General features: G+C 42.6%; 1 protein-coding gene across 2 annotated transcripts; it reads right to left on the bottom strand.

The window, feature by feature from the left end:
• Nucleotides 1–516: 516 nt before the first annotated feature.
• ARHGAP36 (Rho GTPase activating protein 36) lies at nt 517–22047 on the bottom strand. Of its 2 annotated transcripts, none has more exons than XM_031944582.1 (11): nt 21434–22047; nt 13851–13910; nt 8985–9238; nt 7544–7739; nt 6057–6112; nt 3706–3856; nt 3239–3387; nt 2914–3084; nt 1834–2057; nt 1181–1389; nt 517–991 (listed from the first exon to the last, which is right to left on the bottom strand). In XM_031944582.1, exons 1-11 carry the CDS (start codon nt 21651–21653, stop codon nt 720–722), a joined length of 1962 nt encoding a protein of 653 aa, XP_031800442.1. In that variant the 5' UTR covers nt 21654–22047; the 3' UTR covers nt 517–719. The 2 variants fall into 2 exon arrangements, with proteins under 2 accessions (XP_031800442.1, XP_031800443.1); XM_031944583.1 differs by having other exon boundaries at nt 7544–7589; nt 21434–22046.
• Between the last annotated feature and the right edge of the window lie 5831 nt (nt 22048–27878).

Below are 27878 nucleotides of genomic sequence, written 5' to 3'. Positions count from 1 at the left end.
GAAAAGCAGCAGGGGAAGGGGAGTGGTTAGGCAGTGTGCCTTAAAAGGAGTTCTTACACCAAAAGATACATCAATAGGGAGATAATTGTGCACGGGTAACAGGCCTGCTCGAATGAAACCAGAGGGACAAGGTGCCTGAGACACCTGGTTCTTGCTTACTGGATTTGGAATCGGGAGTCTTGGGCGCATAAGATGGAGAGCTGAAAGGGACCTCAAAGACCATTGGTCAGTCACCTCATTTTAGGATGAAAAACTAAGTGGTCCCCAAAGTCCCCTTCTGCTCTCACATCCCATGGTCTTTTGGTCTTTTCAAACTTTGGTCCCTCTCCCCTGAGGTCCTCAAGTAGAGAACAGCACCAAAGAAGTTGGGAATGTTTCTGGGTCATCAATTTGTGTGATGTTTGTCAGAAGAGATGAAGACCCGGACCATCCCTTCTGCTGAGGACAGAAATATTTTGGAAATCTTGGCCTGGAGGGCTCTCCAGGTGTGAGAACTCACGAGAACCTCTCCACCTCCCCACAGAAGCCTGACTCAGTCCTGATTGACAGCCTCTGGAGTTTCAGCCTCAAATTTCTCACCCACCTAGATCTCTCACACCACTCTACAAGTTGGCACCTGTCAGATCCTGCCCGGCACGTTGCAAGGGAGTTACGGGGGTGAGGGTGGTGGTGGGGGAGGGGAGCAGAAATCGCAGAGCGAGCAATAGATAGGTGTCCGTTTAGGACTGGAACCAGCTGCAGCCAGGGCGTGGTTCAGAATCGCTATCATCAGAAAGGGGGGATTTGGCCCGCTTTTCAGATTTTGCGGGGGCCTTGCCCTTGCCCTTGCCCTTGCCTTTGCCCTTGCCCTTGCCCTTGCCCTTGCCCTTGAATTCGGCCTCATCCTGTTCCTCTTTGGCTGCAGCCTGGGGGGCCTGCTCTTCCACGACATCTTCCTCGGCACGGGCCGCCTGGCGCTGGCTGTGGGATGAGAACAGCCTCATGCAGACTCCTGAAAAATATTAACAATCAAATATTAACAACGATCTTTCAGTTTTCCTTAGGTACTGAAAACCACAGCCCAGGACTGAAATGCAGCTCTGTATCGGGCTTGGCAGTGGCTGACAGGGGCCTCTGAGAGGATCTCGAGGGCCCCTGCCCAACATGGCCCCTGAAACATATCACCAGACTCTGGGCTCACCTTGGCTGGAGGAGGCATCATCAGGGCTCTGAGCTCCGTGGCTAGACCTGAAGGGACGCAGGCAGAAGATAGTTTTGGAGCTCTTGGCAGTTTCCTTTTCCATGCGGCCAGGGAGCCTCAGGAAGGAGAACGGCGGGAAGAGAGTGGGGATCTGGACTGCCCCGGAACTGGTACTGGCCACGGCCTCATCAGTTTCCTTGCGCACACCCCTGAAATTGAAAAGGGCAAGCTACTCCAAGATCTTTGGCTAATTTTTCATTATCTGTATTTAAGGAGAGGCATGGTGGGTTTTGCTGAAGGGAAGAAGGAAGGTAGATTTGGACAGAACCATTTTTGCAGGGGTGGGGGAAGGAAGCAGAAAAAAGCCAAATTGAGCTACTTTCAGAATTGACATTCACAATTGTGGCAGGAGCCCACCATTGTCCATTAGAGGTAGTTTGGGTATACTCTTCTACTGAACTTAAAAATAGAAATTATAGCCCCCCTCCCTTCCGCACACAAAATCTGCATAAACAGGGATTCATAGAGGATAATTTGATGTCATTCTCTCTCATTTCTTGCTGCCTCTTTCTACTCCTCATGGCTGAAAAATATGGCTTCCAGGGTCCCCCCCCCCAGCCTGAGATGATCACCCACTCTCCTGAGTTACTCACATGTGAATGATGGAGGATGTGGCAGATTCGAGGGCAGAGCAGGAGAGAGATCCAGAAGCAGAGACACATTCAGAAGCAGAGGTGGACTCGCTATCAGAAGCTGATGTCTCGGGGACCGCCAAGGGCATGGGGGTCTTGAATTTTTGACGCAGAAGATATTCAATGACATCAGGGTCAGTGTGCCACAGGCTGAGAAGTACTTCGCTCTGCACATCAGGGGGCACCTGGGAAAGGAATTGGCTCCTCAGTGGACAACCATCCAAAGCCTTCTTCCTCCCAGGCAAGAACCTCTCTCCAGGAGTCTTAACTCTGGAGCCAAATGCCTAGAGACTTTGCATCCTTCACTGTCAGTCTCCTCAGGGACAGGGCCATCAGGGAAGCTTCATCGCTATGATTCCCCTTTACCCCTATAGCTTTTCAGAGAGTTACCTCTTCCCTATGTTTCTATTTTCTCTTTCTCCCCGTTCCTGTAAGATTTGCCTGTAGGATTATTCTAGTTAGATCATTTCATTGGGATGGCCTAAGAGTCAAGAAAACTAAGTTACTGTACGATCTGGGGAGGCTTTTCTTAAATGCACTGCAAGTTTCACACATGGTAATGGTGTGATACAGAAGCCAAAATAGTTGAGAAAATCATTGTGCTGAAAGAGGCAGGGAAATGACAGTCTCTTGGTACCATCCCCTAGTTAGACCACATCTGGAGTGTTTAGTTTTGGCTGCCACATTTTAGGAAGGACATTGGTAAACTGGTGAGCAACCAAGATGACAGACCTGGAGATCATATCAGTATGAGGATGGAGAAAGAAGTGAGGACTTAAGTTGAGGACAAACTTCTATAATTACTTGAAGAGCCCTCATATAAAATGGATTGTCTCAGAAGTAATTCTAGATCCCCTACTGACCAGGGCTGTGTCCCCAGATCTCTTTAAAACTCCTTTAAAACCCGTTTAAAACTCATCATTTTCTTCTATTATTTGGAGTTCCAAGATGGTGGAACACCATATACTACCAACAGGCAGAATGGGTAAAGGATTTGGGAGATGGAAAGCCAAGATCACCCAACTGAGCTTCTTTTCATACCATGTAAAGGAGCCGGAAATTCTCAATCAGTGTCTGGAGCACAGTGATCATGGCTGTGCTCTCCTCCATCCCCAGAACTTTGGTGTCCTTCTCGTGCATCTTCTCCTTCTGCAGGATGTTGGGTCCAAAAATCATAGCCAAGTTGGCGGTGGTCATCCGATTGCCAGAAATCTAGAGAGGAAAATGAAGGAGTGAGCAGGAAACAAAAGAAGACACAGTTGGACATTTCTGTCACTTCCTTAGTGTGTCTTTTTGCATGCAGTCGGATTTGTCCTTGTTGTCCATCTCACATCCCTTCCCTCAACCTCCTTCCTTGCCCATTTACCATCTGGCCCTGAGGCCCAATGGTGTCCTCGCAATGCTTGGACACTTTATCCAGGAACTGCAGGAGGCGGTACAGAGTATCGCAGTTGCATGGGGGCAGCAGAAAAATCAGCAGCTGCAAGATAGCCAGCCTCTCACCGGTAGGCAGACCTGTGGAGAAGGAAGGCATGAGATTGAGCTATCTTAGCTAGACACCAGACATCTTGGATCTTAGGAGATGCCGCTCGGTAGCCGCCTCTGATCAAAGAAAAGATGGTGTCTCTGGAAACTGAAGGGCCTCCCACTGTGAGGATTTTTCTCCATTCTGAAGAGTGGTGGATGTCCTCTGTCTAGGGAACAACCAGGTCCTACCTTTCTCGGCCTTTCCCTCCATGCCTTTCCGCTTTGCCATTCATCCCATATGAACTTGTGCTCAAAACCGGACCCTTTGCCCTTACCTAGCTCCACCGGGTTTAAGAATTTACTTACTGGCGGCTCGGAGAAAAACTTGGTAGAACTCCCGGGGCACCAGGGGCTCACTGAGATCCCGCAGAAACTCCTTAAGCAGTGCTGCCACATCATGAACGCTCTGGGTCTCATCCAGTGTGACGTCCAAGCCTTGATCAAATTCTTCACGAAGCTAAAAGGAGGAAAAGAGGAAGAATAAGGCAGCTGTCCTGCTGCCCCTCCCTCCTCCCATTCCCTCCCTTTAGTCTTCTGTGTAGCTGGAGCAGTTTGAGAGGCTCTGGGAAGGCTTCCCAGCTTCAAAGCACCTTTCCAAACAGTCTGCTAGAGACCTACAGTGAACAAGGAAATACTGAGTATGCAGCCAGGAGAACTGGGATTACTGGGATTGAATGCCTGCTACTTGTTCCCCATCTGAACTTGGATTTCCCTTCTTTGGGTCCCAGTGTCATCACTGGCAAAATGGAGCTAAGAATCTTGGCAGTACTGATCCCAGAGGGTGGCTGTGAGGAAGGTGATTTGTAAACCTTCAAGTGCTCTATCTGATGTCAAATTCACAAACCCTTTTAGGTTGGGGCAGCCCAGTGCAGTGAGAAATGCTCAGGCCTGTTAGGAAACCTAGGTTCTAGTCTTGGCTCCCCCACTTACTAGCTGTGTGGCCAAAGCCAAGTATTTTCCTTCTCTCAAACTCAGTGTGTAAAACCAGGATAGCAATCACCTCACAGTTATATGAGGAAAATGCTACAAGAACTGAAACTGTGAGCATATATTGAACATTCTAGGGAACCCCCTTTTGTCTTTGTATCTCCAATCCTGGCATAGAATGTATAAGAAATAGCTTTTGATTGATTGGTTGATTGCTATCCCATGGAATGATGGGGGGTACAGAGGAGCCTAAGACATGATCACTGCCCTCAGAGAGCTTCTAGTTCACAAAAGGAAACAAGAAAAGACAGAACAAGACAAGACAAGACACAACAAGACATGGACCCGAGAAACTACCAGAAGAGTCAGGACGTGATAAGAAATAGGAACAAAAGAGGCACAATTCGCTATAGGAGTTCAGAGGTGCTCCAGCAAGGATACCTGCTAAAATAAGCTCAAAGAACTCATCAAACACAATCGGGTCCATCCACAGAACACCTGGAGACCCAAAGTTTTCCTCACCCCAATCTCCTGGGTGTCCCCTCCACCATTTTCATCACTTCCCTTATGACCCCTCCCACCGCCCATTGCATTCCTCCCTCCCATGCTTCATGCTACCATGCTTCTCCCATCCTGCCCATTCACTATTTCATCCCATCACGGAACTCTTCAGAGACTGTGCTTCCCCATCAGACCAGGCAGGTCTCCTTCATGGGAAGGGCCATGGCTTCCCCACACTACCATGATCTCCCTGTGGGTAACTTCCCCCATCAAATGAGTAGCTTTCTCATCAATTTTGATTTGGAAGAAAACTTAAAGGCCACTGGATCCAACCCGATCATTTTCAAAATGAGGAAAATGAGACTTTGTGAGGTGATGTGAATTCTCCAAGGTCACAAAGCTAATATGTCAGAGTCTAGATTTGAATGCAGATCTTCTTGACTCCACATTCAGCACTCTATCCACTATATCAGGGGTCCTCAAACTTTTTAAATAGGGGGCCAGTTCACTGTCCCCCAGACTGTTGGAGGGCCAGACTATAGTAAAAACAAAAACTTTGTTTTGTGGGCCTTTAAATAAAGAAACTTCATAGCCCTGGGTGAGGGGGATAGTCATATTCAGCTGCCGCATCTGGCCCGCGGGCCTTAGTTTGAGGACCCCTGCACTATACCATACTGCCTCTCTCAGAAACTTCCTCATGACAAGTTGTCTCCACCATCAGACAGGATTTTGTCTACACTTCCCTTTCTCTTCCTCTGCTCAAGCCTCAAAACATGGGAAAGAATTCAATTTACGCTCCAGTGATGGAGAATATAAATGAAGAAACTGGTTTCTTAGTCCCATACCAGTGAAAATTCTTTGGAAAATATGGAAAATGTGCTCCCTTACTTAGTTTGTCCAATAATTTTAACTTCCTCCTCCTTGACTTCCCTTCTCACTAATATTTCTCCTGAACATTCATCAACTTCATTCTCCTCTTCCATTTTCTAGTTTCTAACATTACTGAATGTGCTTTCTGTTATTCTTCCCCTTTGTCTCTCCCCATTGTGCCGGGACATGGAAGCCAGGTCACCCAGAAGAGTGTCCGAGGAGAAATAGCCAATCAGGCAAGTCCCCAGAGGGAGCATACCTTGACTGTTCTCTGAGGGAATTCCCACATATACACCTGTCCCCAAGCCACACCCTTATCCCCGTATCTCCCCAAATCAGTCACGTAAATATCTCTCTACCTCCTTCACTCTCTTCTTGGAGCTTCCAACACGGAAAATCCCAAGGGTCTTCAGACCTGAAAGAATAGTTAGACATGACATGGGGTAACACTAGCCCTAAGTGCCAGTCCACTATCCTGATGCCTACTGCCCACTGCCAAGACAAGAAATCCTTCTCTCATCCAGGGGTCATTTTGATGGAAATCATGGCTCTAGAATCTACTGGAGTAGCAACCTGGAATTTTTCACTTGGATCTCCATATCTCATTAGGCTGTATTGTTAATTTCTGTGTAGGGCTTCTGCCTAACCCTGGTTTCAGATTAAGCCTTGCTCCTAGTTCTAGACTTATTCCTAACCCCAGCCCTGTGCTGAGTTTTAACCTTGATCAGTGAATTGTTCATATCCTGACCACAAATGTCATTCCAGTTTTCAAAAAGTTGTAGCAAAGGGTGGAATCCCAAACTTGGGAATCCCACTCAGTTTGCTATCAATCCCTAGCAAGAACTGACGATTAAACTAAGAGGGGTTGTAAGCATTTAGAAAAAAAAACACCATGATAATTAGGAGCTAATAAGTTTATGAAGAATAATTCATGTCAAACTAATTACATTTCCTTTTAAAATAGTGTTACTAAGTTTGGAAATCAGCAGAATGCCATAGATGTGTATGTCTTGATTTTGACCAAGTATTTGACAAAATCTGTAATGATTCCATTGTGAACAAGTTGTGGGGAGGTACAGTTATGTAGATTCTTAGCTAGTCAAAAAAACAAAAAAACAAAACAAAAAAAAAAAAAAAAAAAAAAAAAAAAAAAACTTCCAAAGAGTCTTGATAGATGAGAACAATGCAACCTCAATTAGAAAGCCACTAGGACTCTGTCCATGGTCCTGACCAGTCTATATTTTTGTCATTAATTGGGATAAAGCCATAGATGGGGTGCTCATTTTCGCAGAGAACCCAAAGCTGGGAGCAGAGCAAATATGATAGATGAGATAATCAAGTTACAAAATTATATCATGGCCAGCAAAATTAATGATACGAAATTTAAAAGGGAATAAACAAATTCCTATGTATTTTTGTAAATCAATTAACCAAGTTCTAGATAGGAAAGACGTGATTAGTAACAATCATCTTCAGTTATTTTTATTGGAGTAACAAACTCTCTGTCACTAGCGGTCTTGAGGTAGATACTGGATAACCATTTGCTGGGTGTGTTGTGAAGAGTATGGGATTCTCATTCAGGTGCAGGTTGGACTAAGTGACCTCTGAGAACCTTTCTAACTATACAGAGGTAGGAATAGTTTCTCCTCAACAAACTGAACTTCCCTAATTTCTTCTTCCATGGATTTTTTTCCCTTTTCTTTCTGTGCTAGTGCTGCTTATATCTAACGTGATCAGACTACATACAGTAGCGAAAGGTGGGATGATTAGACATTGCTCAAACCATTTTACTATTTTTTCACCCCACTTAAAACTCCCTCCTTCCCTCCTCCCCTCATATATTTACCATGCTCCTCGATGTGCTCACAACACTTGTCCACAATGACGGGGACCTGTCGGAAAATAGGGTTGAGCCCCAACTTCTCCTCATTGCCCATGAGCTTTACACCCTCCTGACTGGCAGGGAGAGAGAGCTGCAGGGCCTCCAATAGGCGCGAGTTGCCTTGATCCAAATCGAAAATGCAGTCAACAGATAAGCCCCCCTGCAGAAAAATGGGGAGACTCTAGGAAGGAATTGGGTAGTGAAGACTCTAAACCTGGTCCCCTCCCCACTCTGTCCCCACTGGGATTCTCCTGGAAACTGCCAAGACAACCAGGAAGCATGGAATGTATAACAGGGAAGCCATGCACAATTAGAGAAGTGCACACTAAAAACAACTTTAAAATTCCACCTCACACACATCAGACTGCCAAAAATGACAAGAGGACAATGACAAATGTTGGAGGGGCTAATGGAAAAACGATACACTAATGTATAGTTGGTGGAACTGAATTGGTCCAGCCATTCTAGAAAGCAATTTAGAACTATTCCCAGAAAATAACCAAATTGTACATAGCCCTTGACCAAGATAAACCACTAATAGATATAACCCCAGAAAATTAAAGAGGGAAAGGACCTAAAAATATTAATTGTGGCTTTTTGCGGTAGCCAGAAATCAGTAACTAAAGGGATGTCCTATTGGGGAATGGCTAAACAAATCATGATGTATTGATGCAATGGAATATTGTTGTGCCATAAAAATGGTGATATGGACAATTTCTGAGGAAGACGAGAAGACCTTTATGAGTTGATGCACAGCAAAGTGAGCAGAAGTACAACGATCTGTACAATGATAACGTCACAGAGAAAAGCAACTTTGAAAGACTCTAGAACTCCAACCAACACAATGATGAATCACGAATCCAAAGGAATGAACATGAAACATGCCACTCACCTCCTGACAGAGAGGAGATGAACTTAAAATGCCGAAAGAGATATTTTTTTTCAGACATGGCCAATGTGGGAATTTGTTTTCCCGGACTAGATATTGAGGGCTTTATTGAGGGGGGGTTCTTTTTAATTTTCTCAAGAAAGTAAGGAAGGACAAGGAACGATAGACAAGGGACAGATTAATTTTTAAATGCTTGTTAGTTAAAAACATTAATTTTTTAAATCAGAAAAAGCATGCAAGTTCAAGATAACTTCCTAAGCAATACTCACTTAGATAAATTAACCACTTTTCTTAAGCCATCCAAGACTGCTCACTGTAGGATAAGTGTCCAAGAACTCAGGTTACTGCTGCTTCCACCAAGAAAGGGCCAGAGAAACCAGTTCTGGCCCTTATCCATTAACCTTGTGAGGGTAGTAAGTACCCTCTCTGGAATAATTGTTATCACAACTCCCAATTCTACATGGTTCTCAAGGCACACACAATACTTGCTCATACCATACTAAGTTTGGAACTTACCCTTCTCTGGATCTTGGGAGGATGGTCTGCAAACAGGGGAGTCAGAGGCTCCCTGTGATACTCCATCAGGGCTCCCAGCAGGGAGTGCTCTCCTTGCATGCACTGGCGATGTTTCTCTGTGAGGAACCGAAGCACGGAAGCCTCCACATCAATGCCTTGTCTCCGAGGAACCTTCATGGCTTCCCTCTGCCGTTTGTTGGCCAAGTCGTTGGCAATGACTTGGGAGAGGGGGATCCCAAAGGTCTGAGCATTATCTGGGGAAACTAAATTGGGTCAAAAGAGGAAGGTGCAAGAGGATAGTTGCATACATTTTGGATAAGGGGTGTGTTCATGGGAATTTGCAGAGGTGGCTAGAACTCAAGACTTGGCGGATACCCCTCAAGGAAGTATTGATTCATAGATCAAGGGTCAAGGGGATCTTAGACATCATCTAAACAGTGAGACCCCTTTATCATATACAAGAGGAAACTAAGGCCAAGAGAAGGAAGAGGAATCACTGCTGGTCAGTGGCTGTGAGATTCAAACCCTGGTCTCTTGGCTCTCAGTCTAGATCTGTCACCCAAAAATTGATCCAACCACTTGTCAAACTGTTTGTCCTTTTAGCTTATATCCTCTCTGTAGAGGAGTTCCCCAAAGTGAATTTTGACCTTTGTTTTGTCCGAATTTTTCCTTTTCATCTTTCCAAGAATCTCCCTCCACTTAGCATCTAAAGCTTGATAAACAAATTTATTTGCTCAGCTCCATCATCATTCCTGAGCCTAGAAACATCAAGCCTCAACTTTTCTTTTTGGCCAGGCTCATATAGCCACCACCACTCCATCTTTTCAATTACTTTAGTTGTCCTTGTCTGAAACTTCTCTAGCTCCATTTCTACTTGCTTGAGGAATGTTGAGTAGACCTCTACACAGAATTTAGGTGATTCTTTAGGGAATGGCTGACAGTAACTTCCAGATGAAGGGGGAACTAAGTGCCATAGGGGATAGAGTGCAAGGCCTAGAGTCAGGAAGACTCATCTTCCTGAGTTCAAATCTGTTCTCAGACACTTATTAGCTCTGTGACTCTGGGCAAATCACTTAATCCCACTTGCCTCAGTCTCCTTGTGTGTAAAATGAGCTGGAGAAGGAAACGGCAAGCTACTCCAATATCTTTGCCAAAAAAAAAATCCCAATGGGGTCATGAAGAGTTGGACACAACTGAAAAAGACTAAACAACAAAACTCCAAGTTCCCTTACTTGAGTTTTAATTGATTGTCTGGGGCCAACCTTACCACGTGGGATTAAACTAAATGATAGGTTCTTTGGCTATGGCAAACTGTAAAACAAAGAAAAATACAAAATGGCACTCAAGACTTCTATGGCTCTCTTCCATTTCTAGAATTATAGTGGTAAAGCTATAGAAAAGGTGTAGAAGTTGCAAAGAATCACACTATTTTAGACAATTTATTAACCTGCTGGCATTCTAAATGTGATATTCTTGTCCATTCCCCAACTAATGTGAAAGCATTGAAGGAACTAAATTATCCAATATTGGACATTCTCACTATAAATGATACCAAAAGGAAAGAAGTGAAGTTGATTTCATTGTACTTCTAAAGACAAGAAACATCATTTCAAAGAGTAGTTGGTCATCTTATCTTGCAATGCTCATGCTCATAACAAAAAAAGACATTCACAAGAAACATTTCAAAAATAAAACTGACTCTCTTATAATATATGAAATAACTTGTTGCTGATACAGGAGTCATGTTGAAGACCACTGGCTTGCTAGAGTAAAGATCAAAATCAATACCAAATTAGGAAAAAAAGTGTAAAGATGAAAAGTGAACATGGTGTACAATCAAAATAGTTCCAAACTGACCTAATTAAATGGCTACTGATGTCCAATAAATGGATGAAGGAACAAGGAACAGACATTAACATGAACCATCACCAATTCCTATGGAAGTTGAACCAAAGTAAATCAATCACCACAATGAAGAGACCAAAAAAACCAAACAAACCAAAATATTTGAAAAAAGGAAAGATAACAAACAAGTGGGAAAAAATCATGGGTGTTAATACTCTACAAAAAAGATGATTGAGAAGTTATTGATAACTACCAACCCACAAGCCTACTTTCTCATATCAACAAAATCTTTATGAGATTAATCTGCCTACATATCAAAGGCATCCTTTTTGAAAATATGAGAGAAAAAGGCAGGCTTTTATAAATAATATTCTACAACAGACACTATGTTTACAGTCTCATACTTGACAAAGGTTCAAGGAGTACAAGATCCCACTCTAAGTATTGTTTGTTGATTATTTAAAAGCATTTGATTGGGCAGAACAGAACGCAGCCTTAAAGACTCTCCCGCAACAAAATGTTTCCCATGCACATGTTAATACCATGCAGGGCTTCTTAATAGATAAAACAGGACTTTGTTGGAAAAAATCTCCTGATTTTTAAAAATCAATTGAAACATGAAACAGAAAGGCATATATGGGTCACAAAAGCTATTTGCTCATGATGGAAGATGTCCAGAACAGAAGCCAAATACAAGAAATATTCCCTGTATCTACACAGGTGAAGTCCTCCACATGCTCTTGTCTGCAGGAAATTGGACTATATCAAGTTCAAGAATACTGTAAAGCCTATTAAATGAGCCCAATCATCTCAGAGAAGAATTTATCCTTATAATGCACACGGGAAAAATCAACTGGATATAGAATGCCTATTGTCTAGATTGTAGATGGCAGTGCTCAGAATTGATTAGATGAGAGCAATCTAGATTGCATTTGGAAAACTATACAATACTTTCCATGATCCCAAATTTCCCCAAGGAAGGAAAAACTTATCTTTTTAACACTAGTGTTTTTCAAGTGATGTGATCTGCTTGTATGACACATAATATAATAACCTCTGAAGAATCAGAATTTTGAGTTTCTAAAAGGTTAATGAAGAGGCAGATTAAGAAACCAAGGCCCTAAAACATTGAGTGATTCATCCTAATTCACAAAGGCAGTAATTAGCAAAGCAGTGATTCTAATCCAGCTGTTCTGATTTCATTATCTCCCATTCATCTTAAGTCAGACTGGTTTCTGGGAGTTGAAAAACAGAGGACTATACAGAGGACTGAAGAATCCTGGACAGGAACTCTAAGGAGAATATAGGAGAAAGATTTGGGTTGAAAAAGGAAAAGAAGGAGAAGGAATTATAAAGAAGATATTGGGGAAAGGATCAGAGATTGATTTGGGGAAAGGGGAAATTTGGAAGGACTTGAAAAATTTAAGAAGACAGAGAAGAGCTCAACCTGAAGGAGGAGGGTTGGAGATGATGAAAGGCTCGAATAAAAGGGGGGGGGAAGAAACAAGAGAAGGAAAAGGAATCATTAAGAACAAGAAGAAAAATTTCTATTCTAGGTGTGATTCTCAACAATAAAGAGTTGAGATGGAATTTCTGGGATGGAAATAATGAGAATCTAGAGGACAAGTGACTACTCCATTTCAGATTTTATGAAAGGGGAGTAAAATCAGGGATATCTGATATACCACCTTAGATTGTTGGAGAGCACATTTCAAAGGAAAAGGTTTCCTTTCAGAAAAGGACAACATAGCCTAGAATTCTGCAGGGTAAGCCATCCCTGGAAGGATGAGAAGTTCAGCAGAATGAAATTCAGACTATCCAAAGTGAAACAATTTTAATGAGGAAGAAAAGCCAGAGAGAGATGTTTGAAAAGAACAATGTGGATGCACAGGAGACTCATCCTAACTTTGATTTTAAGGTCATGTACAAGAGATGAAAATATGGGTAGGTAATAAAGAAAAATCATAAAAACATAGTATGATCTTATAAAAATAATTTTTTAACAAAGCATCTGATAAAATCTTGCATATTATCCAGGTGGAAGACTCCAGTTTTAAATTCAGTTCTGGGGACGGCATTTTAGGAAAAACTTTGACACACTGGAGCATGGCCAGAGGAGAGCTAGGAAGATGATGAAGGGGCATCTAAAGATCAGTTGAAGGAACTGGGGGCGTTTAGCTTGGAAAAGAGAACACTTGGGGTGGGGACACGATTGTCATCTCCAAGCATCTAAAGGATTGTCATATGGAAGAGGTGCAGGTTTGTTCTGCTTGGCTACAAGAGGAGCAATGAGTGGAAGTTCCAGAGAGGACAATTTGGGCTAAGATATCATTAAATATTTATCTTAGATAACAATTATCTATTATAACATTATCATGGCTAACAATTTGGACAGCTAGCAATTAAGGAGAATGGGCAGATCAAGGAGATGATTGATTCCCACAATCATCTGGAGGCTTTCAAGCAGAGGCTGGATGTCTATTTGTCAGGAATGTTGTAGAGGGGGCTCAAGTCTGGTCTTAGTTGGATTCAGTGGTCTCCAGGATCTCTTCCAGTATCCTATGATTCTAAGGAGTTTGTTCCACAGCATGTGGAAATGGAAGGCCCTATCTGTAGTCTTAGAAAGAAATGTTCAATGGGTTCCCTTTATTCGATTTAGTATTTATAGGATTCGGGGACTTGCCCAAGAGGGGTGATGGCAGAACAGCCATTGTCAAGTTCTGAGTTCCACTGACCACTGCCCCCCACCCTATTCAGTCGAATTCAATAAGAATTCATTAAATGCCTACTCTGCACAAGGCAATGTGCTAGGCACTGGGGGGGTACAAAGGCAAAATGGAAAAGCCCCCATTCAAAACTCCCATTCACCCCTTATCCTTGGAATTTGTCACATAAGAATCCCACCCCCCACCCCACTCCCAAATTTTGCCCTCCCCATGCTCAGCATCATGCGATATTACCCACGCCTCTTATCTTCCCACAACATGGCAACCCAGAACAGGCAATGACTGGAGGTCCTACCTTTTTTGTCACGACTTAGAACATCCAACCTTTTGCGAAGGAATTTGCCCTTCTTGTTTGCTAAAGTTACAGAAAGAAAGGGGAACAAATCAAAAATATGGGTTCAGCACCATCCTTTTCTAGAGCCCTAAGAATCCTGGGCAAGTTCATTTGGGGGGAGGAGAGGGAAGAGACAGTCAAACCTATAAGGCCCCCACCTAGGAGGTCCAGCAGGAAGGCCAGTCTGGTAGGCTACTGTTATGGAAATGAGACAGGCCAGCTGGCTATGGGAATCACTTGTTTCTCTTCTACACGCCTCTACCATCAAACACTATGGCCATAGTTGACATTTGATCCCTACTAGAAGCAAGTAATAATTTAGATTTCATTTTAATTTGAGAGACCCCCCCAAAAAAACTGATTTCTTGTCAAACTTCTCCCTTTTCCTGACTCTTAGAATTTTCCTGTTTATGTCAGGTAGAAAGCTACAGGTACAAATATGAAACTGGGGGTGTTTATTCTAGAGAAGAAAAGACTTAAAGGAAGATTTTCTAGCTGTCTGTGAAAAGCTGGCAAAGAGGAATTGGACTCATTCTGCTTGGCCCGGTAGGGCAGATCTAGGGGCAATGGCTGGAAGCTGCTCAGAGGCCCAAATGGTCTAAATGAGAGGGAAAATATTTGTGAACAAGGAGAACCAAGAGAGGAAGTGGCAACTTCCCCCTCCCTGGGGCTCCAAACACAAGCTAAATGATTCCTATGATCTGGAAGGGACCCCATAGAGGAGCTGGGCTAAACTGGAGGGCCCTTTTGCACTCAGACATTCTGAGAGACTTTTTACACCTACTACCCACCCTAGACCCCAGGCTGAGCCAACTCATCTGCTACATGGGGTACATGACCCTGATTTCTTTTTCTCTTGTCTTCCCTGGCCCCATTTCATTTCTATCTTGTTCTGGCTCTGTCTATCCCCTTCTCTTTCTCTTCTCTGCTTTTCTGTCTCCCTTTCCCCCTCCCCCTCTCTCTCTTTCCTTTTTCTTCTCTTGTCTCCTTTGTCTCTCTTTTCTCTTCTTCTGTCTCTTTCTCTCTCTGTAATGTGTCTCTCCTGTCTCTGTCTTTCCTGTATTTTTCTCTCTCTTCTTCTGCCTCTGTCTGACTCTCTTCTCTGATTCTCTCTTCTCTCTCTCTCCCTCCCTTCCTCTCCCCTTCTATGTCTGTCTTTCCTGTTTGTCTCTTTTCTCTCTCTCTTCTTCTGTATCTCTATGTCTGTGTGTCTGACTGTCTCTCCTTCTCTCTGTCTGTCTCTCCATCTAGGGGGAGGCCTCTGGAGTGGGTGTCCATAAAGGAAAGGGCATATGTCCCCATGGCTCTACAGAAAAGTCAGTTTGGCAACAACTATATAAGTCTCAGCCCAACTTGAGCAGGATTCCAGGGAAGCTGCAGAGGCCAGGGAGCCCTGGAACGGCACCAAAAAGCTTCCTCGTAATTATTTATTGGCTTTTAATTCCACATTTGCCTTCCTGGACCAAAAGCTTCAATGTGCTTCAAAGTCTCCCCTGTTTACCATTTCCTCTCCAGCAAGGTTCACCATAGAACCTTCCAAGAGCCAAGAGAAGAAAATGGAGGACGGGGGAGAGCTATACACCCCTCGGGCAGCTTCTCCACTGGCTTACATTTCTCTACTCATGTTTCCTCCCTCTCATCACTTCTCTTAACGCTGGACACCCTTTCCCTAATTCCTCAATAACCTCAGCTATGGGAATGTCACGCATCACTAGGCTTTATGGGGGGCGGGGTGAGGGGGGAGTTGTGGCTAGGGAAAGCAGAATTGGGGAGATCCAATGTCATAAAAATGCTTTTCTAGATAAGAAAATGACCCTTCCTCCTTTCTTTGCAGAGGAAGGGGACTAGGGGTGTGAAATACTGCATAAACTGCCAGGCTCAGTTGATTAGTTTTGCTGAACTGCCTTTTTCTTCTCACTTTTTAATTCTTGCTCATAGGTTATGGCTCTCTGGGAAAGGAATGGGAAGGATATATTTTGAAATGAAGGTGATGTAAAAACAAAAGATATGCAAAAGAAAAAGAAAAAGAAAGAAAAAGAAAGAGTACTTTCTTCTCCCTAGCACTGGAGGGCTCAGTCTGGAGCCAGAGGCAAAGATCCAGTTTAGGGCAAAGGCCACAGTTCAATAGAGCCAGAAGTCAAGAACTCAGTCTGGAGAGAGGATTAAGGCTCAGTATGTGACCACAGTAGGGACTCAAATCTGGGATTGCATGCTATTAAATTTGATTCATATTAAGGTCCTAGTTCTTATTCATTAAAAAGAACAGGAGATGCTCCCAAACCTCAATTTGCCTCTAGCTTCTTCTGCCCCAAGCTGAGTACTGCCATGCTGACTCCCTAGCTCTGCTCAGTGCCTTCAGCTATCGGATCGATGCCACTTGTCTCTGCCTTCAATCTTACCCAGTTCAGCCCACACAGATGAAAAAAATCAAACTTGGGTGAGAAATCAGAGATTCGCAGAGCTGGAAGCAATTTTGGAGAATATCTGCTTTACTTCCCACCCAGGGTGTGAGCTCCTTGTGTGGGAGAGGTTCTTAACCTTTTTGGGGGTTCGGAGCTCCTTTGGCAAGCTAGTAAAAACCAGTGGAGTCCTTCTCAGAATAATGGGTGTCTTTTAAAACTCATAATTGAAGGAATTGCTTGATTTTAGTTAGACCTTAATGAAAATAAAAATACAAACTTTTGCCCATCATAGTCCACGGACCCTCTGAAAACCATTCATTGACCTCAGGTTAAGAAGCCCTATAGCATCTCTGACAAGTGATCATCAATATACCAACAAGCATTTATTATGCACCTACTATGTGCCAGGCATTGGGAAGTCAGAAAGCCAGAATACATATATAAAAGTATATATGAAATATATACGAGATATTTTTAGGGGGGGAAAGTGGCTGGAGATGGGGGGATGGCTCCAGAAAAGGGCTCACCTTGGAGAAAGTACTTGAGCTGAGCCTTGAAGGGAATTAAGGATTCTAAAGGATGGGAGTGATGAGAGAGGGCATCGAAAGCATGGGAAACAGCCAGTACAAAGTACAAAGGCACTGGGACAGGAAATGAAATGTAAAGAAGACAGACGAGTGTGTCTCACGCTAATTTGGGACTAGTCCCCATGGCTCCCGAACAAGATTCATCAGTCAACTAGACTGTGAACTCCATGAGGGCAGGAGCCATGTCTTAGCTGAACTCTACACATTTTATCAAAATAGCCTGATGTTTATTTTGTACATAGAATGTAAGCCTCCTGAGGGCAGGGACTGATTCCCGCCCCCCCCCCCCATTTTTGGCTTTGTATCCTCTGTGCCTACCAAAGGACCTTGCACATTGGAGGTTCTTCATAAAGGCTTGTTAATTGATTGACAGTAGATGCCTGATGACTGTTTCTTAAGTGAAATTATTTACACTTTGCATCTCTCCCAGTTCCTAATACAGTGCTCTGCACACAGCTGGTACTTAAGCAGTGCTTGCCAAATAGACCTGAAGCAGTTCAGCAGCGCCAGCAGGAACTGGCACCCAACCAAGCCAAATGAGCCAAAGCATCAGTCAGTCACACAACAAGGCAATTGAGCTGCAGGAGAGCAATTAATTGACTGTATTAGCACAACCACTCCACTGGGAGTAGGAGGTTCCCGACCCACAAGTGCAGATTCTCCCAGGTGAAATGGACTATCTTGCATAGAGAAACATTGTACACCCACCATCAAGAGAAAGAATGGTCACTTTGGCTCCGGTTTCCAGTAATGGGGATAACTCACACTGAGGATGAGAATGTCAATCTAGAAAGAGTCAGTCTAGTCCAGGCCATGGAATAGAATTATTTTCTTTCTATATCTAACTGGCCAACACAGAAATGAAGCTCATAGCTTTGGTCTTATAAATGACAGGTTCTAACCCCTGAGCAAACCGGTTCAACCCATCAAACATTAGCCAATGGGGCTTTAGTACAAGAAAGTGTCTTGTCCAGGAGCCAACATGCTGTAAGGAAAAGACTACTATACTTGGAGATATACCATCATCTTATTTTAGAACTAGAGTAATTATTTGTGGTCATATAGTCAAATCCCTTTATTTTATAGATGAGGAAACTGAGGTTTTAGAGTGGTTGGATGACTTGTCCATGGTCACATAGCTAATACAGGATGGTGTTCACACTACCCCCCAGGATACTAGACTACAAATTCATTATATTTTCCACTTATAGCACAAGTCATAAGAGCTGGACTCAAGGTCAAGCTCCACCTGATTGTGGGACATTGCTTGTGTGCCATGGGCCAAGTCATTTAACAACCTAACCCCTCCAAACCTTGTTTTCTTCATATATAAAATGAGTATGAAAATGCTTGCCCAACATACCTTCAGATTATTGCTGTGAAGATTAAATGACATAATGTAAACATAATTGCTTTGTAAACAGAAAGTTCTGCTTAAATCTAAGAATCACCTAAATTGGAAGGGACTTCGAAGGCATGAGAAGGGCATTGAATTTGGGGACCTGATTTAGAATCCCAGTTCTGCTACTTCTTTCCTATGTAATATTGGGCAAGTCAAATTATCTATGCCTTAGTTTCCTCAATCTGTTGAATGAGGAGTTTGGAATTGCCTCTAAGACCTTCAAGGTATAATGATCCCTCAATACAAACCATTCCATTGATTGTTCCTTAACAACACGATAACATAATTTTAAAGCCCAGAGGAATAGTGATCACTTAGGAGTATTCCTCCTCTCCCCTCACCCACTTGGCAGATCAGAAAATTGACAGCTAGAATGTTGATGGGATTTGCCCAAGTTTATACTGATAGTAGGTAGCTGATCTGGGATGTGAACCCAGAAACACTGATTCTTGGTGAAATACTCTTTTCTCTTTATACCGAGGGGGGGAAAGTCATAGAATAGGGAATGGAAAAGGGACAAACAGCTCAATGAGATGGAAAGAGAAAGGGCTATTTTCCTCCCTTTCTTTTTCCTTGCCCCCCAATTCTAGTTTCCCCAAATGAGAGGCACCCCAAACCCAGGATTCAAAGGCCGTGTGCCTCAGAATCATGGAGAAGGAGGGGGTATTAAAGAGAATGATGGGCAGAACCAGAAAACCAAATGATTGTGCCCTAGTATAAAGGAAATTTAATAAACATCTCTTTGAAATAAGAGCAGCAACAAGCTACCCAAACATGAATGTAATTCTGAGTGGGGAAATTAGAGAGACACAAATAACCAAGCCATCTATGTTAGGTTTTCTCAGAATTACATTAGAGTCAACCATTTAAGTGGAGCGCGTACTTTCTCTGCATTATCTGTTGCCTGGGACCCCTTATCACATGGCTCTGTACATTGTTTACTGACTATTATCAATCATTCAGCCCTTACCTTGGGACTGAGTGTCCCCAAGGACTGGATTCTCAGGAGAAATATTCTTCACCCTTTGGTTCCTCTCAAGGGCTTGGACTACACAACCGCCATTGCTAGCAGTATTGGCTAGGTGAGCCTTTCAAGATTGTTTGCTCAAAGGGAGAAACTGTGCTATTAGCCCTAGCATGTCTCTTTTTCAATTGTTTGTCAAAATGGCAAAAATAATATTTCCCATTTCTAGAGTGCTTTAGGCTTTACAAAGTACTTTATTCATAAAAGTCCTGGGAGGTGGGCAGGAGAAACATTAATATCCCACATTTATAGAAGGGGAAACTGAGGCTCCACCTAAGGTCATATGATAAGTAAGTGGCAGAGCCAATAAAATCCAGTTTTCTTTTTACTACTCTCTCTACTGACTCTCTCAAAAGAGGACAGTGGGGAGGCAAATCTGTTTGTGGATGGTCACTTTTTGAAGACGTAACTGGCACAAAAGATTGACCAACATTCAGAATGTTCTCGGCAATCATCACCCCTCCCTTCCACCACACATACCCACCCACCATGGACTTTTGAGCTTCCTCCTCTCTTCACTCTGGTCATTTCCAAATAAGTCAATGCAAAAGATTTCATAGCAATCTCTATCCCTCTGACTTGAGGATGGTGTGGTGCGTGTGGGGGAAGTGGGAGAAGAAGAAGAAAGGAAGGGGATGATCATGGCTACCTTAGCCCTGATACCTGCAGACAATTCCTTACCTCAGAAAGGGCCTGAAGCTGCCTTGATCACATAATTGGGCAGTGTTATTACTGTCCGACAATGACATGCATTATTTAATGTCTCTGCCCACAGCAACTGGAACTGATGAAGACTGTATTTACAGCTTCCCACCTGCCCAGCTCAGTGAAATCCAGACCCCAGGCCACTCTCTAGCATCCAGTAAATCGGTGCCCATGGCATGTCCGGCCAATGTGTGCCAACTGGATGGCAGGGCAAATCAAGTCTGCCCGAGACACACTGCCCAGAGGTGATGGCTACTGACTCAGTTGTTCATTGTAGCATCTCTGTGCAGCTCCTAATAAGTATTGATATTATTATTTCCCATGCTCTGTTTGACTACTAGTCTCAAACATAAGGAGCAAGAAGAGCTTAGGGGTTCTTAAGTCATTACAAAAGGCTCAGAATGGACTTTCCTAAAAGACTGGCACAGAGAGAGATGACATCTTCAACAAGAGAGGTTGATTCCTGAATCTCTCCCCTCCACTCAAATCTCTCATCCCAACCTGCAACTTGCCTAAAATCCTTCCAAAATCCAATTTAAAGACTAGTCAATCACGTATAAAGCAGAGTGGTGGGCACCTGTACTCAACTGCAATGAATTTTGTGAGCATTGCTTCCGATGCAGTAACCAAATGAAGATGTTGGAAAGGATTTTTAGCAATCCCCCAGGCTTGGCAGTGGTCTCTGGTACAGTGTAATTGTAAAGAATTAGGAGCCAAAACAAACCTTCGAGATCACTTTAGTTAGCACTCTAATTTTGCAGAGTAAAACCTGACCTCTAAGGAAAGGGAAGAGATTTCTTTAAAATCATACCAGAATCAGACGTAAAGCCAATTCTGGGATCTGGATTCCAAGCCAGGTGCCGCTCCCATTCTACCACCTGCCTTAGTAAACAGATCTTGATGAAGTACTTTCTGGAGCTAAAGATAAGGTTGGGATTGGTCTATGGGTTTTTTGCTGTTTTGTTTTGGTTTTGTATTTTGGAGGGTGAGGAGGGCAGGGATCTGAAACTGCCCAGGGTGTAGAAAAGTTGAATTGATTTGTTGAAGTTTTAGAGAATTGCTAGGGGGGTCTGAAAGATTAAGCAATTTTCCCACTGTTAAAAAGCAAATAAGTGTCAGAGGCAGATTAGGGCCAGCCTTCCAGCCCCTGTCAAAATCCATTTTAGTACCCTCATTTTATAAATGAGGGCAATTTGGAGATTTGTCCTGAGGCATCCAACAATGATGTGGCAGAACTGAAATGGAAATCAGGGTCCTCTATCCAAAGCTTCCCATAACAACAGCCCTGTCCCCCTCCTCTCTGGAGCCTGGACTGGCTGAGACTGAGAAGCTGGTGAGAATCTTTCCAGTTGCCCAGGAGAGTCAAGGGAAAAAGTGGGAGGAGAAATATTCCAGTGGCCCTTCTTGGGTCCTTTTGGTCTTACCTTTGGGCATCTTGATGGGCCAGGTGGGATTCTTCTCCTGAAGGCAGAAGAAGGCTATCTCCCGAAGCCTGGTACGCTCCAGCTCCGAGAGATTCTGAATGAATACGGCCTGCATCCCTAGGCCTCTTCCGATTCCAGGGATGCTACCGAGAGTAGTCACTAAAGGAAGCACAAAAACAGAGAAGCAAGTTGTTAACTTGCCCCTTCTGGGCTTGACCATCTCCTTAGCATGTCTTCTGATTCCAGGTTGAAGGAGCCACACAGAATGGTCTCACTGTCACAGGACCAAACCGGAGGGGTAGAGCTGGTTAGGTGGTGAGAAGGCAAGCAGAGGTGTTGGTGGGGAGGGGAGATGCTTCAGGCAGAAAGGGAACCACAGACTGTGGTTGGGGTAAACAAAAGCCAAAACTTCTCACCCTATCCTACCTCTAGTTCTCCAGTGGAGGATCTAAGGGCAGAGATACCCCCCAGCAAACCTGGGAAGTTTGTAATCAACATCATTCCTCCTTTCAACTGCCTTTCCCTGATCCCCCCTTTTCAAGAGACTCAGACACCCCTTCCCCCAGCTGTTTAAGTGTTCCCTAATATGGCACTCTATCTGGGATGGTTACAATTATGATAGCTTCAAAATTTCCAAAGTGCTTTCCATGCCTCCCATGACAGAGGATATGCAAGTATTACTACCCTCCTATTACACAGGAGGAAACTGAGGTTCAGAGAGGTTTAAATGGCTTATCTAGGATCACACAGTTCAGAGGTATAACATCAGAGACTTGAATCCAGGTGTTTTGACTCCAAGACAGGTCCCGCATATCACACTCCATGTTTCCAACCTGCCCTGCCCCTGTACTCCATCATCTGGATGAGGATTCCAAAGGAGGTCTGGGATCTGGGCTTGTCTAGCACTGTTCAACAGTGCTATCAATGGCTTGCAATCAACATCACTCCACTTCTGGGGACAGTCAATCCAGATCCCTGGCTCCCAGAGTGCCAGTCGTTAGGTGTCCTGAGTTGGGTTTCCCATCTGCTCTTACCCATCCCATCAGTCCTCTCATGGAAGGAAGTCACTCTGACCCCTAGCCATCAGGATTAAGAGCATCCCCACAAAGAAAGAGCAACACAAGAAACCACACAACTCTTGAAAGCCAGCCCAAGAGCTTATCATCTTAAAAGGAAACCAAACGGATATGAATTGCCCCCCCCCCCCAAATGGTGATTTCCTCTGGCCCAGCAATAGAAGAATAAACCCCCAAAAAAGGCATAAAGCTGGGAGGGTTGGAGCAAAGCTTAGAGGCACCTGTGAGGATAATCCTCGTAGGCCCTACTGGAGAGTATGCAAAAGGAGCCAGAAGCAGAGCAGAGGAAAGATGCGAAGCATAAGGCAAGACCCATCGGAGATACTCAGCACTTCATATGTTTGCTGCATCATTGGCCAACTTGTTCCTAAGCCTCACTCTAGGTTAGTCAAGCTTCCCAACAAACGAGAGGAGGCCACCTATGCAGTTTTATCTCAAGTATGTTCCAAGACAGCAGACACAGAGCAAAAGAACGAACTTTGGCTTTTCAAGTCAAAAGCCAAGGGTTCAAATCCCAACTCGACTACTTCGTTACCATGTGATCTTGGGCAAATCATTCGCCCTCTCAAGGTCTCAGTTTCCTCTTTTGAAAATAATACTGGATCATGGATAGAGCACTGGCCCTAGAGTCTGGAGGACCTGAGTTCAAATCCAGCCTCCAACCCTTGACACTTACAAGCTGTGTAACCCTGGATAAGTCACTTAACCCCAATTGCCTCACCAAAAAAAAAAATGATGGTGAGTATTTCTGTACTGATTGAAGGTTTTCCAAGAGCTTTATATATGCCATCTCATTTTATCTTCACAACAATCCTGTGAAGTAGTAGGTGCTATTGTTCACCCCATTTTACAGATGAGGAAACTCAGCTGACAAAGGGTAAGTGACTTTTTTCACAGATACTAAGTGTGTCTGAAGCGGGATTTGAACTCAAGACTCCAAACCCACACCTCTATCCATTACTTCACCTAGATGCCTCTAAGGGGTTTGTTGTATTCAATGTTTAGAAACCCTTCCAGCCCTAAATCCTACCCCCAAATATATCCTTCCTCCCCATTCAGTCTTGTGCCTTTTTCAGTCTTTTCATCTGGAAATGACTACTACAAGAGTCATTAATGAATTAAACAACAAGGAGGACTGATGGGGTATTATTTTGCAATTTTGAAGACCTGAGACAATTGGATTAAAACATTAACTCAGATCATTTTAACAGATTAGCTAGGTGTCACCCAGTGGGTCCTGAATTGAAATAAGGAATAGGAAAATTTCTGACAACAGCTAGTTTTGTAAGGAACTAGGGAAGCTGCCTTTCGTGACCCCATCCTCCTGGGTGAGTTGGTCTCACAAATACAGATGAAGCACTTGAATAACCTCTTCTAGACCCCTTCTCTGGAGGGGCAAACATAATGTGATGAAACACCATCTGTGCCCCTAAGATTTTGTTTCTTGCCCAGAAAGCCACAATCTTTCTTTCCAGATTCTTTCCAGTAGGATCATCCGTAGCCATATGAAGTCAAATCCAAAAGCTTCTATTGTAGCAGGGCCTACTATGTCCCAGGCACTTTCAACCCTAAGATGCTTTGGTTCTATGAACAATCATGGTCCTTGATGTTGCTACCTCAGGGTTTTTAAGGGCATTGCTTTGGACCTTCAGTGTCTTCAACTCCTTCTTTCCTAACACTTGCGCTGCATTTTGTCATTCACTTTGCTCTTCCCAACCATGAGGCCAGCTCTCTATCCACTATAACACACTGCCTTCTGAACATCAGCTTTTATCAAGCAAGTAAACATTTATTAAGTACTTACTATATGCCAAGCCCTGTACTAGGAACTGGAGATATAAAGAAAGGCAAAAAAACAATCTTACCTTTAAGAGGCTACCATTCTAAGGGGAGAGACAATATTGAGAAAGAGATACATTATTATTCCTACAGAAGGGATGTAATATATATTATTATTTTAAAAGAGGGGATATAAGTAGATATATTGTTATTCAACAAGATGGAATATCAATAAATAGATACATTATTATTATTCAAAAAGTGGGAATATAAATAAGTACAATATTATTCTTAGGGAGGCTATATATTCTCTAAGTTATTGGACTTTAGAAATAGTCTTGTTCTTTCAACCCAATGGACTTCCAATAAATGGAAAGCCAAGATATTTTGATACTTTCTTTCCCCTTCCCAATTCTGCACTAATTTAAATTCCATCCATCTTTCAGAGCCAATTTGAGTGCCATATTTCCCAGGGAGTTTTTCCTGAGTGTCCTAGGCCACAGCGCTCTCTCCTATATGCCCACAGTTCTCATTGCCTGCATTATGGTTTTTGCCATTGATTATTAGAGCCCGTTATTGTCAATTATTTAATTTTCTGCCTTATCTTCTCCTTCCCTGTGCTCCCTAGAGCATCTAAATCTCTTTTCTACTACTCACTAGCTGTGTTCTAGTACCTCTAAAGACTAGTTTTCTTCTGCTTGGTGTTTTTGAAAGCCAAAGGAGGAATTTCAGAAATAGTTTGAGCTAAAGAATTGTATGCCCTCCTAAGGTGACCACACTGAAAAACGTTCGTTTGAATGTATGAGTTCCTAAAGTTTGTTTTTCAAAAAAGATATTGTGACTTTAGGGTCACAGTTCATCTTCTGTCCCTCAAAGCTGGCTGATCAAAAGAACAAGCTGTACTCTGATAATGGTTGTGACTTGCTATCATAAAACAATGGGCAATACTTAAAGAAAAGTAGACTCAGAACCCAACTCAATGCTATAGACCTTTTGGTTTGGCCCCCAACAAAGTCAGTTTGGGGGTGCTATAAAACAACGTTGTCAAAGAAAAGGGATGAAGAATCCATTGTTGATGAGAGTTAGTTCATGTATTTTAATAACAGGTTATGTATTATAAAACCTAGGGGCAAGGTAATGCTGTTTATATTTATGAAATAGTAGTTTAAAAAAGCAGGAAGACTTTCTCTTTTTAAATAAGGGAAGAACAATAACGATCTCTAATCCCCACTTTCTTCAGAGGTGTCTGAAGTAAGTTAAAAAAAAGGGTCACCAAATAGACATCCCTGAATCAGTTTCTCCAAAAGTCTCGGGGTAGCCCAAAGTCTTCTCAAAATAGATATAAACATCTTCCTCAAAAAGCCATTCTGAATTCCATGAGCCTAATGACCTTTCACCTTTTGATTTGCTGCATTAAAGGAAAGCAGGAATTATCAAGGAAATAAGGACCTCGTATACTTCACCATGATATTATCTTATATTAAATAAAATCGTTTGTAATTGGTTAGTGTGTTGCCCTGCTTAATTAAATTACATACACATTAGATAGCTTTATACTGTCAGATACATTGTTTATAGTTGATTAAATGTGATGTTTGTCGTCATTTCTGTGAAAGACCAACCTCAGACCTCCTGAGTCACAAACACAACCCTTATTACACCACTGTTTCTGTGGGGAAATTAGATTCAACTTAAATCATTTTCTTTAGTGCACCTTTTACAGGAACAAAAAGTTTAAAGCTCAGTAGGACCTTAGAGATTATATAGTCCAACCACCTCATTTTATAGATGGGGATACTGATATCCAGAGAGGAAGTAACTTGCCTAATGTCACATGGCTAGTTTGCCACAGAGTCATCAAATATCATAGCTGGAATGTTCTTTAGAGGTCATCTAAGTTGACCTCCACATTTTACAGAGAAAGGAGAATCTTCCTGTGTAGATGAGATGACTTGCCCAATAGAAGACAGGTTGTAGAAACAAGATACTCTCATTTTAATTAGGTTCACTTAAAGTGCTCTAGAAATAGGAGCCATTGCCCACCTCTTTGGAGGTGCCATGAAGAAAATTTTTTGCAAACTTGCAGGCTGTCTTTATGTCACTGAATATCAGACCCAAGTGGTGGCCATTTCTTAGAGTTCAGGGCTCTGATAAGTTTCTGAGTACTTTTATACCAAGGACTGGTGAGTTGACCCCAGAGGGCAGTCAACAGTATTTAGTACAGTTCAAGGACGATGTCTTAGTAAACCCGACACAGGCAAATGTCAGTCAGTCAAGGAAGCCCTGCTAAATTTGGAACAGGAGAAACTACTGTGGCATAAAGGGTCCCATAAGCTCCATGAAGGGTTGGGATCATTCTCATCTATCTTTTGTATCTCCATCTCACTTCATGCAATAGGTACTTCTTAAATGTTTATTGTATTGCATCACCTAAATGTAGCATATCCCACAGATTGGAGATAACACAGTGTTTTGTGCAATATTTAATAAATATTTGAGTTGAATTAATTTCTCTCTACTCTGTATCTTCCTAATTTGGAGTATAGTGCTCTGCACTAGCAGAGGCTTAATAAGAATTCTGTCAATATCGTATCTTCTCCAATTTGGAGTACATGATCTGCAAATTGTGGAAGCATAATAAATGCCTGTAGTGTTTGATTGAAATCTCTTAATTTTGTATTTTCCCTGGTCCCCAAAATTGGACCTATGCATGCAGCAAGCAATTAATCAATGTTATCTGGATGACTATTGCTCAAGTAGATATTTAATAAATGACTGACTCAATGTATCTCTACCTTACATTTCCCCCTTCCCAGAGAACAGAGCTCAGGACATAATAAGAATTCAATAATTGTTAGTTAGCTAGGTGAACATAAAAGGCATTTTAAAATGCTTGTTGAATTGGATTATCTCTACTTTGTATCCCTTAATCAGTTCTACCTACAAGAAGTAATTAATAAATATTAGTTAGATAACCTCTTGTATACAGTAGACATGTAATAAATGATTTTTGAAGTAAATGATCTTAATTTCTCATCTTCCCCAGCTCTGAACACAGGCACTACATACAATAAGTGCTGAATAAATGTTAGTTGAGATGACTTTGCATACCATACTTACTTAATAAGTAGTTGCTGTATTAGGTTAACTCAATTCCGTACTTCCTCCAGATCAGATTAAAAAGGGGTCTGTACACAATAGGTGCTTAAGATGGATTGGTTAAATAGAGGTCTACCAACAGTAGGCTCTTAATAAATGGTTGGAATTAAATCATCTTGATTTCTCATCTCTTTGAACCCATGAATAGAGTAGGCACTTAATAAATGTTACTTTAATAAACTCTGCATATAAGTATTTAATAAAAAGTTAGGAATTTGACACCTCATTTTTTGCTTCTCTAAGCTACAGGTATAGGCAGATGTTTAATGCATGTTAATTGAACATGTTTTGCACACAGTAGGAACTTAATAAATGACTATAACATGAAATAATCCCAACTTTGTACCTCCCTCAGTCCAGAACACAGTATTCTGTACACTAGCTGCTTAATGAATGTTAGTTGGACAAGCTTTTCACACAATAAGTAGTAA

This window comes from Sarcophilus harrisii, chromosome X (assembly GCF_902635505.1).
Source record: "Sarcophilus harrisii chromosome X, mSarHar1.11, whole genome shotgun sequence".
NCBI classification, from domain to species: Eukaryota; Metazoa; Chordata; class Mammalia; order Dasyuromorphia; family Dasyuridae; genus Sarcophilus; species Sarcophilus harrisii.
Note: the sequence above shows the minus strand (reverse complement) of the source record. Positions and strands in the feature narration are given on the sequence as shown.

Bases quoted from the DNA above. Each gene is read 5' to 3' on its own strand.
- ARHGAP36 (XM_031944582.1), bottom strand. From the start codon at position 21,653: ATGGTCAAGCCCAGAAGGGGCAAGTTAACAACTTGCTTCTCTGTTTTT. The intron at 2,058-2,913 runs GTATGAAAAGAA...TTCCTTTCCCAG, and splicing joins ATTTCCGGCTCCTTTACATG to GTGCCCCCTGATGTGCAGAG. The intron at 992-1,180 runs GTGAGCCCAGAG...AATATTTTTCAG, and splicing joins TGATGCCTCCTCCAGCCAAG to GAGTCTGCATGAGGCTGTTC.